At 45.4% G+C, this 18,713-nt stretch overlaps 1 protein-coding gene, 1 long non-coding RNA gene and 1 other non-coding gene across 3 annotated transcripts in view; 2 read left to right on the forward strand and 1 right to left on the reverse strand.

The window, feature by feature from the left end:
• Positions 1-18,713, reverse strand: part of doc2a (double C2-like domains, alpha) — a 66,219-nt gene that overhangs the window by 5,995 nt on the left and 41,511 nt on the right. Inside the window, exons 7-9 of the mRNA XM_026163880.2 lie at positions 17,430-17,489; positions 2,893-3,098; positions 438-519 (exon numbers count right to left, since the gene is read on the reverse strand). Coding sequence (XP_026019665.1) covers positions 438-519; positions 2,893-3,098; positions 17,430-17,489 — 348 coding nt within the window. The remainder of the gene's footprint in view (positions 1-437; positions 520-2,892; positions 3,099-17,429; positions 17,490-18,713) is intronic.
• On the forward strand, positions 5,899-5,992 carry trnai-uau (transfer RNA isoleucine (anticodon UAU)). Its single transcript has 2 exons — positions 5,899-5,936; positions 5,957-5,992. It is a non-coding gene; the product is annotated as a tRNA-Ile (tRNA).
• Positions 6,360-16,167, forward strand: LOC145428209 (uncharacterized). The gene is made up of 3 exons (XR_013908438.1): positions 6,360-6,499; positions 8,968-9,064; positions 13,515-16,167. It is a non-coding gene; the product is annotated as an uncharacterized LOC145428209 (long non-coding RNA).

The raw sequence follows: 18,713 nt of genomic DNA on the forward strand, positions 1-18,713 counted from the left end.
TTGGCCGCCCCCACATGACTGGACTTTTAACACCTAAATCACATATTCTAACTTCACCAAAGTCTTCTCCTTAACAAAATGTTTCTAGCAACATCTATTGATACTTCAAAGCAATACATTTTACAGTTTCTTCCATAAAATTAGGAAATAGTGTTTGCACTTGAATTTTTTCCATCACCAGCTAGAAAAACTCATTTCTGTGCCAGAGAAGCGCAGTCGGTCTATCATCCGCCGATGTGGGAGAAACACAGGAGTTATTTCCTCTGAGAGGAAAACAACATCCAGGAGATTCATCCTCCAGCGATGGCGTCGGCGAGCCGGACCCGATATAAATGAAACTTTAACCGCTGAGGTGAATAGAGCGAGCTTGTTAACAGCACTGCTGTGTGAGGGCAGAGCTGCCGTTCGGCCGAGGGGAGCAGCTGCGGGGATCTTACCTCGTTAAATTCAGGGTTCAGGGTCCTTTTCATCACGGCCGTTTTGTGCTTGGATTTCTTCTCTATGTCGGGCTTCAGGTATCTGACAGCAGAAGCAGAAAAGGAGGAGAAACATCAATATGTGTGTCTGCAGAAACTATTAATATACAGAAATATCTGCAGAGTTTCAGTGGAAAAGTCCTGTGAATGCTGAGGAAGGGGATAATAAATAAATAAAGACTGAATTCAGCTAATTAAACAGATCCGTTCAGTTACTCTGTTTGGGAGTTTCATATCATATCAGTGACTTGGAGAGGAGGTGAATGTTTCCGTTGTGTGTGGTTGCTGTTAATAAGAAATGCATTAATGAGAGAAAACAAAGCGATCTGAAGTCATAGACTGTAAATGAAGCTTAATTAAACGAGTGTTTGGGAGCCCGAGGCGACAGTCGCTCTGCGCAGGATGAATTTCATGCTGCTGTCTGATGAAATCCTGGAAGTCATCGTTATTGAAGCTGTAATGCAGAAATAATCGAGTCAGTTTTACAGTGCTGACTGCGAAGTGATTAACCCAAACCTAATCATGCCCCGAACTCTTAGAGCAGAAGGTAAAAGGATGCTCTGAGGGGCTGTACAGACGGAGAACAGCCAGAAGAAGGCGAGGAGAAACTGTGAGTGCGGGCAAAGTAAAAGTCGATCTTTATCGGGATGTGAACCTCCCAACCAGGACTGGTTGTTCTGGCTGCGTCTCCGTTTGTATTCAGCGAGCGTGCAACAGGAAAAAACAAAAAAACAACAACTGTCGTCCTCTTCAAAGCGAGTGTCCCTCGAGAGGAAACAAAAGCAGAGGAGAAGCTTTAAGCTCCGGCCCCCGGTGTTTCCCTGTGACAGAGCCGAGACGCCACTCGCAATGCTCTCTCCTTCACGCTAATTATCCTTCCTGCCAGGAAACAGACGCAGCTTTTAAACAATAACTGCTTCCTTGATTTGCAAAAGTTAATAAGATGGCAAAACTCCAGCTTTTAATTGTCTTTTTCAGGCAGAAGTGTCGGGTTAAGTCCTCAGCGATGGCTGCAGGGAGGAAACCGCAGAAAAAAACAAAGAAATCTTTATTTTCATTCTGGACCAACGTGCCGACCAGCACCACTCGCCAGCCCTGCTTTTAAACAGTTACTCGGGGAGACCATTATCTTTTTGGTTAACGGCCAAAATGCTGAAACATTAACAGAAGCTTTTCCACAAAAAGGCACTTCACTGCTCAAACACGCCAAAATATCTCCAAAATATGACTTTTCTTCTTTAAATAAATATATCTGGCTGGAAATGTAAAAGTTTAGGTACAAATTAGGAATTAAAAAGCTCTCACTGATTAGAAGTAACCTCTTAGTGCCTAAAAGCAAAACACACTGAACTAAAAAATATTTTTAATGTGTCTGAATGAAGACCTTTTGTTTCGTTATACAAAATATATTTACAGAAGAATTTTTTATAATGAGCGGCAGTTCAGATCAGTCCAAAAAGACTTTTTCTGATTCCTTTGGAGAACTCTGAGCTTTGTCTTCACTCCGATCGCTTAATCTGTAAAATTCTTCAAAAAAGTTTTACTGCTGAAGACAGCATGAACACAGGACTGCAGCGCCCCCTGCAGGTTATGGTTGGGATCTTTTTCCACCTTTGGGACATAAAAACTAACGATGAAACCTGCAGTCCCCCTAGTGTCCAGCAGAGGCAGCCGTGAGTCAGTCCTCACACCGAGCACATCTACTGTGGGTGTGGTGCCTGTTATTGGACCCGGAGTTAGCAACATCCCCCAAAAACCCGAAGAGGAGAGTCCTGGCCCCTAGCCCTGCCAGTGTAGCAGAAATGATGATGCAGCAGCAGCCGTTCTTCTCTGCGTGAGTAGCTTAATGTTGTTCGAGTGTAATTTACGTTGAGTAGGCTAACCACGTTATTACATTAATGCATGTAAGGTGAACTAGCAAACACCGTGGTAGTTACATGCGGCTGTCTTCTTGTTTGATGGCAGATGCTCCCTTCACCCTGGCTAAAAAGGCTAAAATGACCAAAGAAAAAGAGGAAAACAGTTAAACATGAGAGGTTTAGGACAAAGTTTGTTTTTTCCATTGTTTAAGCACTGCTTCCAGCCAAGAGTGATGCCATATATGCCCCATAGCTGCAGAAAAGGCTAACATTGTTATCTTTTTACAAAAAACAGCTGAACATGAGAGGTTTTTGGACAAAGTTTGTGTTCTCCATTCTTTAAGCACCGGCACCGTTTCAAAAGTACCGGTTTGGTACCGGTATCGGATAAAACCTAAACGATACCCATCCCTATTCACAGCTGAAACAAACAGCCTGATACGCAAACTGATTGGTCTAAATCAGACCCATCCACAGCCAATGAACAGCACCGTTCATGATTTCAAAGGAAAATGAATTTAGTCTTGGACTCACACACACACACGTGGGGCTCTTACATTTTCACGTAGGGGTCGGAGAATCCGTTAACATCCATGGCTGCCAAGTGGGCGCAGCGCTTCACGCCCACACAGAGACCCCCGTTGCGAGGGCCTTCACCTCCACCTTCTACGGCTTTATCCTCCAGACTGACCGGAGGCAGGAACTGAAGGGAGAGGAGAAGACGACCTCGCTCCTCCAGGCTGTGCAGCTGCTCGTTCTCCCACTGCGGACAAGATTACACCGTTATCAGGGAAGTCGTGTCAGGTGCGTCATGTGACAGCTCAGGTTAGCCTGGGATGGTTTTCACGTGTGCAGAGGACGATGAAGATGGAACTAACTCATCATCAAGCTGTTTTCTCACAGCACAGGAAGTCTTTCTGCAATCACAGCCACCTGGTGGCCTTCAGGTAGAAGCAGGGTTTAAGGCATTTACGCTTCATTTTAACGTCCATGTTTTAAACCCTTTACCCCAGCAAGCAGTAACGGTCAGGGAACCTTTGGGGAACGTTCCCTGAAGATCCTTTGGGTTTTTTCATCGGGTTAAACAAATGAAAGTTTTAGGGTTGTAAATGTAATAAATACAAAAGCAACGAATGTGCAACTGGACATGTAGATTTGAACTCTGCACCGGGTGTTCATCACACCATTGCCAGCTGCCATTAAACCCCAGAGAAGAAGAGTCTGCCAGCCTTGTTTTCACCAGGATTATGTGGAGGAGGCGTTTTTCCACACTGAGCTGATTCTGCAGTGTAAACGTAAAGCAGGCGAAACTGTTTTTTAATAATGATCTCTCACTGTGATGATGTCACCCTCTGACCTGGTTATGTCTTCATAATATAACAAATTATATTTCTAATTATATTAATTATTATATTATTATAGTTATTAACTGCAGACATGTAAGCAAAGAGCTGAAGCTCTTCATCATCCGTGTCGGAACAGCTGGGAACATTTCCCTTTATTTTCCTGTCAGTGGGGAAAATATGGAATTGAGAGCTGTTATCAGGGCTCGCTTTAAATCTTTATGCTTTCTACATGCTGACAGCACACAACAATCACAGTTTCTACGTTTTAAGGCCTTTTTATCATTTTTCCACCAATAAATCAGGACGTTGACCTCGGTGGATGGAAGGAATTTTAATGATTGTTAACATGAGCTCGCTGAACACGCCACAGAGTTTTATCAGAATTCATTAAAATGTTTTCGAGCTATCGCCTTTGCAGACAGAGACACACACACACACACACACACACACACACACACACACACACACAGACACACACACAGACACACACACACAGACACACACACACACAGACACACACACACACACACACACACGCATATCATCTCATTGCAGAGGTATATGAGCGTGTGGAGTCACATTAAGCTGGTGGTCTTTCCTGCACAGTCTCCGTGCCTGAGGAGAAAAACACTGACCCTTCATAAACATATGTACTGTATGTAAAACTTAACCATGAAATAAACTTCAGCAGAGGTTTCTCTGAGCTATAGTCTCAATTTATGCTGGACATTGCTGCTCTGTAACTGACAGCTTACATTACAACAGCCTGTGAAACCATGTTTGTGATTCTGCGCCAAATCACAACAACACAGAAAAACCCAACAATCATATGACCCCCTATGAGCAGCACTTTGGCAACAGTGGGAAGGAAAAACTCCCTTTTAACAGGAAGAAACCTCCAGCAGAACCAGGCTCAGGGAGGGGCGGGGCCATCTGCTGTGATTGGTTGGGGTGAGAGAAGGAAGACAGGATAAAGACATGCTGTGGAAGAGAGACAGAGGTTAATAACAGATATGATTCAGCAGAGAGGTCTGTTAACACATAGTGAGTGAAGACGAAACACCCAGTGCATCATGGGAATCCCCCGGCAGCCTATTGCAGCATAACTAAGGGAGGATTCAGGGTCACCTGGTCCAGCCCTAACTATATGCTTTAGCAAAAAGGAAAGTTTGAAGCCTAATCTTGAAAGTAGAGATAGTGTCTGTCTCCTGAATCCAAACTGGAAGCTGGTTCCACAGAAGAGGGGCCTGAAAACTGAAGGCTCTGCCTCCCATTCTACTTTTAAATACTCTAGGAACAACAAGTAGGCCTGCAGAGCGAGAGCGAAGTGCTCTAATAGGGTGATATGGTACTACAAGGTCATTAAGATAAGATGGGGCCTGATTATTTAAGACCTTGTATGTGAGGAGCAGGATTTTGAATTCTGGATTTAACAGGAAGCCAAAACAGGAGAAATCTGCTCTCTTTCTAGTCCCTGTCAGGACTCTTGCTGCAGAAAGAAGTTGAAGACTTGAGGAAAGTTGCCTGATGTGAATCTAACATCAGACGCTTTGGATTAATTTCCCTTCGGAGCTTCAGTTTCTCCTGCTTCAGCTGCTTTGATGGTTTCGCTTCAGGTGTTTCAGAGTTCATATTGCAGACCGGCTCCCACAGGTGAGAACGCTCTTGAACCGGGAACCAGAGAGTCGCTGTGACATGGAAGCCCTGTGTGTTCTCTTTGAGTGTGAGGCTGCCAGATTTATAATGACCGCGTCTACAAAGAGCTCTGTTCATTATTTCCACAGAAGAGGCCACGCTGTGAGGCAGGAATGCTGTTTTTGGCCTGACAGGTGAGGATTTCACATCTGTCACAGTTCCCTGTGTGTCAATGAAAGCAAAGAGTGGCAGTGATCCAGAGTCCAATACCCATGTGACCTGTGGGAGTGGGCACAGGCAGCGCTGTCAGGTCTGTCTGCTGTGAAGCACTTTGGTCCACGAGCTCTGAATGCTGACGCATTATTGCAGTTTTGTCTCTGTCCTTCGCCACAGCAGCTTTTAAACCATCAGCTGTGATCGAAGTGCAGACACGCAGCTTTAATCCAAGGGCTTTATCCAAAGTGTGGCATTAAAATTCGACTTATTCAGACATTGTTATGCACAGTCCCACAGCATCAGAGGCTCAAACGCCATCAGATGATCGCCTGACAGACAGTTTCAGGTCAGCCCAGTGCAGCTGATGCTCCAGTGGCGCAATCGGTCAGCGCGCGGTACTTATACGACAGTATTCAGCAGAGCGATGCCGAGGTTGTGAGTTCGAGCCTCACCTGGAGCACAGGTTTTACTCTCAGCCTGAACCAGCAGGTGAAGAAGGCTGAGTCTTAGGAAGTCGTGCGGGGGTGGGGAACTGCAGGGTTTAGATCTCACCCTGGGTCAACACACCTGAATCTAATGATTAGTTCATTACCAGCTTCTGGAGAACTTCAGGACATTTAAAACAGCTGTGTTGGATCAAGGACACGTCTAAAACCTGCAGGACACCGGGCTTTGAGGCCTGCAGTTGGACGCCCCTGGTTTAAAGGTTGGTGGTTTGATCCCTGGCTGCTCTGGACTGTGGGCCAAGATTTATGCAACAAGGATGCAGATGGTTCCCTCTGCAGGACTTCAGGTGTAATTATTTTGCCACAGATCCACCTCCTCTGAACTTTCACCTTCCTCCTCCTAACATCTGACCCTCCTCCACCTCATCCCTGCTCCTGTAGTCCTGCTGTCCTCTACAGAGGCCACAGTTTTATCCTGAAAGGGTTGAAATTACTGCACATTTCTGAAACCTCACTAAAACGTAAGTCCAAGATTCTCATATTAAAGAAACAAATAGATTTTTGTTTCTTTAAAATGTTCCCACAGATGGAGGAGATCAAACAGACATGTCTCCACAGCGATGGCGTTCGTTAAAACTCGTCTCACAGCAGGTCTTCGATTTGATCTCTCTGATCACGGCACAGCAGAAGGTACGAAGATCGATAGTTTAATCCTCCGTCTCTGCCTCGCCCTTCTCCCGGGGGGAGCTTTCCTGTCTCCGTCAGATGCCACGGGTTCACTCCATCACTCCCGCCGTTCTCATTACAGCCCTACTGAGCGTGCTCAGTTTATCACCTGGACCTTGGCCTAATTCACACTTCGACCTTTCACTGCGCTTTAAAAAGACAAAAGCTTCAGTTTGGAACTCTGTGAAGGGAAAATGAAAGGGCAGAGATTTTATTTAAGCCGTGTACTAACCGCCTCCTACGGTCTGAGTTGGTATTCAGCTCCAGCGAGCTCACTTTCCACCATTTGACACGAAGAGCTGCAGCTAAAAAAAGGAAAAGAGGTCGGGAATGAGCAGATCGATGGCTTTTACTGGGAACCAGCAGGGCCTGGCAGGATTTCTCTCCCGCCCACCAAACAGAGGGCGATGCACTTTGTAAACACTCCCAGCTGAAATCAGAGTCTACAAAGTGAAACTCCCATCCACACTTCAATGACTCCTCTGCTGCAGGAAATGTCATCACACCGGAGGTTCACGTTCCAGGTGAGTGGGTGACGTACAGCCGGCGCGCAGACTGAAGCTTCCACGCTCGACTTTGAAAGGGAAAGGTCTGAGCTGCACGGGTCATCCAGATAAACCGGCAGCAGGAAAGGATTTAAAATCTGCTGTTTGATGTTTTCCATGAGACTGAAAAGCAGCAAAAGCACCTGAGAGACGGTTTATCACGCTGCAAACTCTGCTTCAGTGTGCTTCACCCAACTTTTCATGTATTAAATGCTTTTGACTGCCTCAAACAGCCTGTGGACTGATCTCCACCTGAACGGCTCTGTGAATTTTCCACTTAAGTCCAAAAAGGATTTGACATCTTTCTTCTACTGCCAGCATCAACACGGAGTTCACATCAGGAAGGAAACTATGGACTGATGTTGACAGATGTTGACAGAGGATTCAGTGAGCTGTCTTTTGGTAATGCGGCTGAAAGCTAGCTCACAGTCACGCAACGCAGACGGAAAAAACATGGACGAGGATTCGGGGCTCGGAAACATGAAGTCAGTGTGGTGCTTGAAGCTGCGTACACACCAGGAGTGACCTGATAACCCGAGACCGCAGAAAGCAAACGACATTCAGTGACATCAGCAAAAAAACGCTTGTGACAGGAAGTGGCGGGACTCCGATAAACGTTTCTCAGATTTCAGCGGCGCGAGTGAAAGAGCTACCATGAATACATTAGAGTGTAACCTAGGCAACGAGAGCCTAAAATGTCCATAAGAGAGCAGCTGCTTGGTTGCAAAGCTTTAGGGAACGTTCCCTGAAGGCTCCTTAGAGTTCCCTTAGAGATCCTACAGACACAACCTTCAGGGAACAGTCGGAAATGCAACATTTAGGGAGCCTTTAGGGAACGTTCCCTCAAGGTTGCTGTTGCTGCCTTCAGGGAACGTTTGCCACCAGGTGGCGATGAAAGACTTCCTACCCGATAGAACCTCTGACCTCTGTATACCTGCTGGGTTTATCTGCCCAGTCGCTTGTTTCTGGTCACACTGAATAAAAACGTAAAGTTTATTTCAGCTCCGTCATGCTGTGTTTCAAAAACCTGAGGTGTGACACTGCGTGCTCAGGTCCAATGACTCCAATGAGCCTGAAAATGAGGCGCTCCTCCGAGTCACATCACAGAGCTGCACATCAAGGTTTCACAGCAGGGCATCAGTGACCAGCGAGTGATGTCACGGCCACTGCGTCTGTCTTTGACTGTGAGACGAGGTCGCCAACATCAACTCATTCTGTGTTTTTCACAACAATATTTTACCAGCTTGAACACATTGTTTCTTTTGCTGTTGTTGGAAATGTGAATGCACTGTAACATAAACTGATGCTTTCTCCGTCTCTCGTCATCACATATTACGCTGTGAGTACATTTAGCTGGATTAACTGGATTAATCAAACCAGTTTGTCTGCATGGCTGAAGACGCCAAAACTACAAAGCCAAAGTCATGAGGCTCTGCAGCCCCAACTCCTGTTTTACAGCTGCAGGGGGAATTGAAACCTTTTTCATCCAGCCGCCCACATAAAAAATAATAACTATTAATGGCAGAGCAAACATTAACTGCAACACATTATGATGTGTAATAAATACTGATGTCTTTTTTGAGCTGAGGGATGTAATTATACATATTCTGTGTCGCTAAAATTAGTTTAATTGGACTTTTTGTGTAAGCCTCTAAAAAGGGAAAACACTCAGCCTTTTAATTGCACTGCTAATCAATCAAATTACTTCATTTCCACAGAGAAAACGTGGAAAATGAGCCCGGAGAAGGAGCTCCTCTAATCCCCGGAGAGACTCCGAGCAGCTGTGTGTGTCTGGGTTGGATTTTCAGACTGAAGGTGAGTCATTAGGTAAAGATCTGTTTGTCTCCGCGCTGAGGCCAATTGGCTGAAAACAGCAACAGTAAAACACCCCCGAGCGTCCGTCTTTGTGAAAACACCTGTACGACCGCAGAGGCGGGCGCAGGCGGCTAATGAGCTTGCAGCCCTTTAAACAAATAAAAAAACAACAGCAGCAGCGAGCTGAGCCTGCGTCGTCCACGCCGCGTGAATCTAATCTGTAAAAGAGTTCGACTCGACACCAAAGCTCATTCCTTTCAAACGAAGACACGGCTCTGAATACATGTTTCTTTAATCACCCAAAGACAGCAGCCCCTCCACCTTGTTTTTAAACGTCACAGACGGGAAACATCCAGAAAATCAGAACAGGAAGTGAAGGTTCAACGCGTCAGCGTCAACCAGCAGGACGATTAGCAACAAGTGAGAATCAGGGATTTATATACCTAATCTGTATACAGTGATATAATCATATATATGATTATACATATAGATGGATTAGGATCAATCAGCTCTGTGCTCATACGTCAAGGTACTTTTTGCACAACACACAGTGATTGTTGCACTTTTCTGTTGCACTGTTGTGTCTTTCTGATCATTATTAGCGATCAGAGCACACGGTCATCCCCTCGGACATGTGCAGGTACAGTTTAGTGACCGCCGCGACAGACTTATAACACGAGGTCCCGAGGGTCCCTGGGGTCGGTGGGAGGGCATCGCGTTTCAAACCTGCGGCTCGGAGACGCCCAGAGGTCCTGAAGGACTCATCCAAGAGAAAATGAGAAGTAGTTTCAACTCATGATGGTTTAATTCACTGGAAATGATCTCAGTCAGAGAGCGTATAATGAGGACTAATTCAGATAATGGGTTTCACTCCGCTCTGCCAACTTTATCTGCCCACATGGAGAGGAGTGATGAAGAGCGCATCGCAGAGAGCAGAAATGAACCTCTGAAAATAGACTCAGAGCCCCCGAGCGCCTGACCCGCTGAGGCCCAAACATAAATCACCTGTGAGGTGGATAACGCCTCATTTTAATATGAAAATGCTCTCAGCTTAAAGCCTGTCACCAAGTTCCCTGTGTGACATCACTCTGCTTGAGTTTGCTCCTCAGACCACGGCAGACAGACTGGGCTCAGCACAGGAGAACACATCACGTGGACATCAGCCCGATGGCCGGATCAGGAAGGTCTGCGGACGATTCCAGAGTCCAAACCGGAAAACTAAACACACATCTGCACCGAGTCTGCGACGCCACATGAGCCAGTTCTCCTCGTGTGTAAATAAAAGTGTAGTGTAATACAAAATGTTTATTGTCACATCTTCATAGATGGTTTTGCTTTTAAATGATTGTAAAGGATGCACTGACTCGTCTTTGCTGCTGATCCTGGATCAGTGACCTCCCGGGAATCTGTGAGAGACACGTCAGGATCTGAAATCCTCCGAGCAGGAGGAGTGGGCTGTGATGAGGTCACACTCCCTACATTTCACACACGGGCCACGAATGTGTCTGAAAAAACAATCAGGAGTCCAGAGTTGTCAAAGTGTTTGTTAGGGCAATCTTTCAGCACCAAAATCTGCCCCTTGGCTTCCACCTCAGAGCACAGCAGCTGGGATTCATGTTGTTTTAACTGTGATGTGAGTACGAATCCGAGGCCTGAGGTACAGACAGACGAAACAAAGCTGCAGTTCCTCTGATGTCCAGCAGAGGCAGCAGTGAGTCAGTCCCCATAGACTCTCCTGTTAAAACTTTTCAACAGTAACATGTTTTTTTATAACTCACATGTTTAAAGCTAGCATTATTAGGGGCGTGGCCTCTGACTGACAGGTGGATGGAGACACAGGTGTAGCTGTCTGCTAGCTTCACCTGAACTGGACCTCTGGACCGCGTTTGTGCTGTTGGAGCTTTTTGGAGCATCTTTAATGACCAATCATATGTTTGCTGTGAGGTTACTGTAGTAACAAACTGTCCAATAAGGCTGAGCTCCAGCTTTAGCGGGCAGTGAAATTCTAGAATTTTGATTGGATGTCACTGAGCCACAGGTGTGTCTTTGTCATGCTCTCAGTCTGCGGATGCACACTGTTTAGCAGGATTACCTGCTAACTTAGCACTGCACCTGCTCGTGCTAAACACAGCTCAGAGTTGGTGGCCTCACGGTCCCACAGCAGATCACAAGTCCCATCCATGGGACACTTTAGAACAAGCGCCAAATCACAACAGTCGCCTCCAGGTGCTTTATATTGTAAGGTAGACCCTACAATAACAGATACAGAGAAAACCCAACAATCATATGACCCCATATGAGCAGCACTATGGTGACAGTGGGAAGGAAAAACTCCCTTTTAACAGGAAGAAACCTTCAGCTGAACTAGGATCAAGAAGGAGCAGTCTGCCCTCACCGTTTGGGGATGAGCAGATGAAGTCCAAGGATCTGCGTGAACCACCCGACTTCAAGGATCTACCACCAACTTCTGCAGCTGGATGTCGGAGGAAGCCGTCGGAGGTCTGTGGGAGACCACTACAACATCTGATTAGTGTAAAAAACAAGTTTCTTCCATTTTAAACTGCGAGCATAAACTCATGAAAGTGGGAGAAACAAACACCGAACTGGGCGTTCAGCAGAGGTTGTGTTTACACGTGCCTCGCTTCACGGAGCGCCTGACCCTGTAACCAACAGGAAAGGTAAAATTAAACTGTGCCTGACTGAAATATTAAAACCCAGAGAGGTTTTTTTCAGTCTGACTGAGTCTGAAGATGTTACGCTCTGTATTTATGTCCTGAACCATGAGCTCAGCGGGGGGAAGACATCTTTGTCTCCAGACTACTCAGGAACAAAGCACGAGTCACTGCGGGCTCCCCGCCGACCATCCAGACCTCTCGGTGGGTTTTAACTCGTCATCTGTCGCCTTTTTCCCTCCCGCTGTCACTTTCAGCTCAGGTGATGAATTAGCTCTCGTTTTTCTGCAGACGCATCCTCTCCAGCCTGCTGCTTCTGGCACAGCCTCGGGTTCTTTGATGACACGTATCTCCAGCGGCGCCGGCGGCGCGTCCTGTCTCGGTGCTCCCGTCCCGTCTTCGGTCCTGTGCTGTCTCAGATTTTTCTCATTAGTTTGAGCTCTTATTGTTTCCTGGCTCGGAGTTTCTCATTCTCTGAACCCAACACAGAAATTCTGCCCAAGATAAATTACTGCAGACATCAAACCTCTAACAACACACTTCCTCAGATTCATGTGGGAATATTCCAGTTAGTGGAGTAAATGGACTGAATCATGTAAAGTGTTTTTTAAAAAGTTAAAGTTTTAAATGTAGGAGACAGAAACAGAGAGACAAATAATTAGTCCAACTACGATCGTAAAGGAAACACTTTCCACTTCCCCCGGAGGACCCTGAGGATTTCCTGTGCCTGATGTACAACACACACTTCATGAAATAATCACAAGTTTAAATATTAATAATTTAATATTTTCCACGTTCAGAAAACAAAAAATGTCCATATTTGGAGGTTAGAGGTGCTGTCACAGACCTTCCCTTTTTAATTCTTCATTCATTTAAAATATGTGGCTGGGTTAACGTTAGGCATCATAACTGCTGGGTTAAATTATTAACAGGGAGTTTTTCCTTCCCACTCTTGCCAAGTGCTCACAGGTTGTCTGATTGTCGGGTCGTTTGCACACTTTTGTACAGCACTGGGTGCCAGCTGTAGTGATTTTCTTTTGGGTCCACTGGTAAGTCCCAGTTCCACGATTGTTTTATTGTAACTTTAGGACACTGTAAACTACAACACTACATTTCTTTTTCCTAATATTTTACTCTTTATTTTTTCCAACCTGCCTCGGTGTGCATCCTTGAATCTGTGCGGCCTCTTTTATTTGCTTTTATCTATTTTTCTTAAATATATATTTCCTGGGGGTGAAATTCCCATAGGTGGCGTTGTCATTTTATTATTTTTTGTGTAACCCCGCCAACCACTTGGTCACATACTTGGTCACATACACATTAACTTACACTACTAATACTTTATAAAGTTGAACTGAACTGAGTTACGTTTGCAAAAACATCTTTTAGATGTTTTCTTTCATGGTTGCCATGGTGACCAATGGTCAATGGTCAATGGTAACTTTATTGTCCCTAACAGGAAATTGATTTGCAGTATGTCCGTACAAACAAACAAACAGACAACCAACACATCACATACACTCACCAAAATAATATAATATAAGCCTGATAAAACAACCTAGATTTTTCATCAAAGAAGTGCAATGTGCAATGGCAACAACACTTATGGTTTAGTGTTATTAACTATGAACGTCTCCCAGCTTCCTCAGGGCATGAAACATACTTCCTTTCCTTTTCCTTTATTTATGTATTCATGCTCACTACCACCAAAATTTAATGTCTGATAATCAGCTTTGTGACTATTTCACCATAAAGATGCTTTGTGTCTCCATGTTCAGCAATTTTCCTCCCAGCTGGAAAAACCTCCAAGGCGAAGCATCCTGATCCACTCAGCAACACAAAGGAGGCTCTCCTCCAGATGTCTGCGCCCCCCCACGGACAGAAGCTATGGCAGATGCAGCCCTGTTGTTCTCTCACGACCCGGCGCTCCGGCCCAAACGTGAGTGTAGGAACGTCGATCGACTGGAAAATCATCAGCCTCACCACAAGGGTGCGCCCCATCCTCCACTGGCTCATCACTCCGAGCCCTGGCGTCCAACAGGAAGCGATTCGTCAGTTGCTTGGTGCTTTGTCGACATTTCATGCTCTTGGTTCCCTTGGTAACAATCTAATTAATTTACCTCCCTGTCATATGACAACCAACTGCATCCTCCCAGTACAGATCGCTAATTTCTGCGGTCGTTGCTTGAAGTTGCTCAGTGTGGTCGACTTCCTGTGGTCCCGCCTTGCTGTGAATCACTTCCTGTGACAGCGATCGTTAAGACTCTCAGCCCAGCTGCTGTGTTTTGTATTTTAATGGCGTTAAAGCTGCAGCTCAGTTGTCCTCATTATTTCTGTAGATGTGTTGATTGACTCCCAGTGTCCTCTCGCCGACTCGTGCTTCATATCTTCAGAACAACACACCCAGAACATCTCCGGGCTCGTCCTCTGAAAAACACTTGGACAACACCTGGATCGCAGAGGCTCACCTGCTGTGTGATCATGTGACCCGTCTCGCGGTCACACACTGATTTCCATCATTACGGAGATCCCACAGGTACGATCAGGGAAAAGTCTAATTAACAGCTGTTCATTAATGATCAGACTGCACTGCAGGTGCACTGTGAAGTCCGCAAGCTCGAATCGGCCACACATGGTCTGATAACAGCGACCTGCAGGTTACTCAAACTCAGGTCATCCCGTCCCACAGATCCTGGATGTCCTAACTGCGCTGTTTGTTTCTCACCATCTGTTTTTTGTTTTTTTAATTACGGGACACCGTCCAGGTAATGAGCCGCCAGGTGTGGTGTAGACTGTGAACCACATGTGTAGCCTCCACGATCTTAACACGGCGACCTTTCACCTTTTACTGTTCAAACTGAACTTACTGCCACGCTGCACTTTGTTTCTGTTGATTTGGTTGGACGTGCACTTTGAGAGGACGGGTGGAGACAGATCGATAGAGCCTGGGTTTGTTTTGTTTTCACACCCGTGGAGCTGTTACTTTACATTTCCACACTCGCTCCTGATATAATCAGAACATTTGGAGAAGCCTTTGAATTTGCTTCCTCCAAAACGAGGTCTGCAGTACACTGCAGGATGTGGAGAACACCGAGTTTGCAGTTGCCTGTTTTCAAAAGAAATTGGCAGGCAATTTATTTTAGGAAGACTGAATGAGGTGGAGCTGAATCTAAATGAACTGCAGCGAAATGTGAGACACGGCAAAACCCCCGGAGGCTCCGAAGGAGTCAAAAACCAATCAGCTGACAGCCTGGGTTGTTACTCGAGGCCTTGGACTTCCTGTCCGAGGAAGACCAAACTCATGCTTGTAGCTTTGTGTGCGTAAAATGTGATAAATGATCTTTTTGTCTTGAATCTTTGGATCCAGCGGTGAGTTTCTGCAGTACTTTGGGTCGTGGTTGTAGTAGCAGAAGGTTTTGTTGTTTGTGAGCACCAGCCAATCAGACGAAAGTTGGCTTAGAGAGGGAGGAGCTTAAACAGCTAGGTTCAGACAAAGGAGGAAGTGAGGGGTAAATATTTGGGGTTTGAGGAGGGCCTGCTCTGATGAGCCTTTCATGTTTCTATTTTATATCTCAGATTTTATTTTCCCTTCATTTGGGAACTTTTAGCTAATTTTAATATTTTGCTGAAAATAAACTCATCAATTAAAACGGCTCTCATTAGCATCAACATGTGAAAACAGCCCTGCAGGGAAATGTTTAACCGCCTCCTCCTGAGGAGCTTCTCATAGAGCTTGATGATGTCGGAGGGGAATCCAAAGAGCCTCTCCTCTATAAATGTTTTGAATCCACTTCACAGCAAATATCACTTAAAGACAGAGACACACTCTCTCAGCTTCCTCGCTCAGCTCCTCATCATGCAGATTATGCTTCCTTCGCAGCTCTCTGGGTTCTGATGAATAAAGACGAGGAGCCCTGACAGCTTAGAGAGAGTCAGCACTCTGCAGCGTCCCCGACTTCAAGAAACACACTGGTCTAAACACAGAAACGGGGTTAATTAGAGCATTAATTCCTCCGACCTCTCCTGTTATCAGCGTTTCAGAGCATGACTCACATTCGACTCAACACGCTGGATTTATTCAGGAAGGTCGAGCTCTGGAGACTTATTCCCCATGACAACCGTCTCGTCAGGACGGGAACAGCCGAAGTCGTCTTTCAGAGATCCGATGCACCGACAGCTCTAACTAATAATGCTGTGCAACCAGTAACAGCAGTAATGAGGTGTAATCTGGGCTTAAACTGGGATTTCTCACTGGTGGGACTATTTCTTTAGCAGAAAGTAGATCCACTGGATACTGCTTTTGTCTGTTGAGACTGTGGATTGAACCTGTCTCAGTGCTTTGACTGCTGGGATACGCTCCATAACAACAAATCCTTTCTGTAGGTTTGACCTCTGAACTACACCCACTCTGAGTCTGTTTCTGTTTTTACTCCTGGGTCTTTTATTTTGAAAACTGATATGATTCTCTCTGCTGTTCCTGTGGTTGACTTCCTGCCCTGCTCACCTGCTCTACGGTCGTGTCCAAATTCATGGGCTGCATCCTCCTGAGGACCCGGCCTTCGGGGTCTACGTGGGCCGGGTCCTCAGAAGGTCGGGTAGGCCGGAAGTGAGCGGCTGTGAAATGGGACGGTCGAGCCTTCAGATTTGCGTCACCGCTGTCTCGGTGGAGTTTAATAAACTTTTGCAAATATGTGATGTCTTGATAAACAGAGCAGATATTTGAAGTTTACACAGCGACATTCTCACCAGAAAATATTTTAAAAGTTTATTTTGTGACCCAGAAAGATTAATAAGAGTAATATTAAAACTAAGCAGCTGGAATTGGCTGGGCCGCGCTATGAATTCTGAGATATGGTGGGCCACGAAGAACACACCCAACCCATCCTTCAAATTCGGGGAAAAGGAGGATGCATTTGGAGGAGTCTACGAATTAGGGCAGCCTTCGTTGCGTCGCCGTGACGTAATCGGCCTCAGGAGGAAGCAGCCCATGAACTTGGACATCTCCTATGTAGCTTCAGACGGTGAAACTGGATGTGTCATGAGTTTGTGTGATCAGGTCCACTCATCAAAGCCAGAACACAACACACTGTGCACAGTGTCATTTCAGTTTCCACTGAAACAGGCCCCGCCCCCCCCAGAGGGCCTAAAGCTGGGATCAAAGAACTGATTGATTTACGCTGTACTCACCCAGAGCATTAAAGCATTACACATACTCTCAGCTGAGTTTTGCAGAGAGGTCCAGTTTGTGTAAAAATCATCGCCAAACAAGTCCGTTTGATTAAGCTCACCACAGAAGGACCAGTTTCTGCTGAGCGAGCGTCAGTGTAAGGTCCTAATGAGTGTTCAGCAGCACCACAGGACGCCAACAAGGAACTCCAGAGATCAAACCCTCCCTGTCAGAGCACAGGCATCTGCAGCCACGCGTTTAGAAAACATCATATAAATACTTCAAAAAGGCAGGAGCGCTCGTTTTAGACAGACAGCACAGCCGGATGATGCTCAGTGATAATTCATTACTGCACGCCTCCCACTGCTGTACAAGAATGAAGAGTTTGCACAGCACAGCGTGTTTAGCATTAGTACTTTGGTCATGTGATCACCTCACAAAGCTGATGACTGTGGTGATCACATGACTTTGAGTCTGCTGTGAGACCTGCACTTCAAACTGGGCAGATGGAAAGTTGAAGCTTTACCTCTCGTAAGTAGCAGGAAATTCCTCTCAGGGCTTCACCCATGGCAGTCGGAGAGGGAAGCTGAGGGCGAGACGAGAATAGAGCAGAGAGAGGAAACCGTGAGGATGACTTTTGATGCTTCATCGTATCATAGACTGTATATAGCAGATGGAAGTCTGTATCAGGCTGTAAACGTGTTTCTTTCTGCTGTAACGTTTGAACATGGGAGTCTATGGGGACTGACTCACTGCTGGAGCCTGCTGGACGTTAGTGGAACTGCAGCAGATTCTTTCTCTTTGTAAAACCTGTTTAACCCTTTAAGACCTACCATAGAACCAAGTCCGCCAGAGCTTATAGTATATTTTTACATGCTGTGGAGCCATTTTTGGGAGCATTTCAAGTTGCTATACATCAATACAACCATTATAGCCCAGATTTTAATCATATGTATTCATTAAGTGCATAGTAATTACATAAATTGCAAAAAAGTGCAATAAACTACAAAAAAATTGAAAATCGTTTTTGCTTTTTTAACATATATTTGTAGTTAGAGAAATTTAAGAGGCTTATCCCTCAAAACTGTAAATACAAAAAAGTTGCACAAAATAGTTTCCCACCACAGGAAATTTATTTTGAGTGTCTTCATAGTTTTATTTTTGAAATACACCAATTTTCATACACTGCAGGAAAAACGAAAATAAATATTATACTGCAAATTTGCAAAAAAGCAGCATATGCATCAAAATAAACTATTTCCAGCAGTGCAATATGAGTCCTAAGCATCCCAGAAACGACACAGAAAGCCATAAAGTCAAAGATAACTTTTAAAAAGACCAGTATAGGCCCTGAGGCCCTGATGGTAAAAAAGACTACATTTCCGCGAAAATGACGTCACTTCCGGTTTCGGGCAGGTAATGGCGGAAATGCAAAAGTTCGCGCTGACGTCTATTCCAACGTAGGAAGTGTTATGAACAGCTGATCGGATCGGCAAAGCGTGTTTCTGGAATATTATGTTTTAGTTCCTGCAAGCGCTTTTTATGCTATTTTTGCAAAGCTTTGTGTGGAAGGAAACCGTGACCGAGGACAAGCTGATGGCATCAGATGTAAGTACAACTCCTCCGGTTTCATATGCAAAAAAAATTTTTGTGCTAGCTTACGTGGTTGCAGAGCTACTGGGATTTAAAAATAGTTACGCAAAATAGAGCGTGTCCGCTCCGACCGGCTCTAAAGGGTTAAAGTCTGGATTCCATCTTTACAGTGAATCACATGAAGGTGCACTAGGACCGTAACCTCCTCGTCACAAGG

This window comes from Astatotilapia calliptera, chromosome 4 (assembly GCF_964374335.1).
Source record: "Astatotilapia calliptera chromosome 4, fAstCal68.1, whole genome shotgun sequence".
Classification (NCBI taxonomy): domain Eukaryota; kingdom Metazoa; phylum Chordata; class Actinopteri; order Cichliformes; family Cichlidae; genus Astatotilapia; species Astatotilapia calliptera.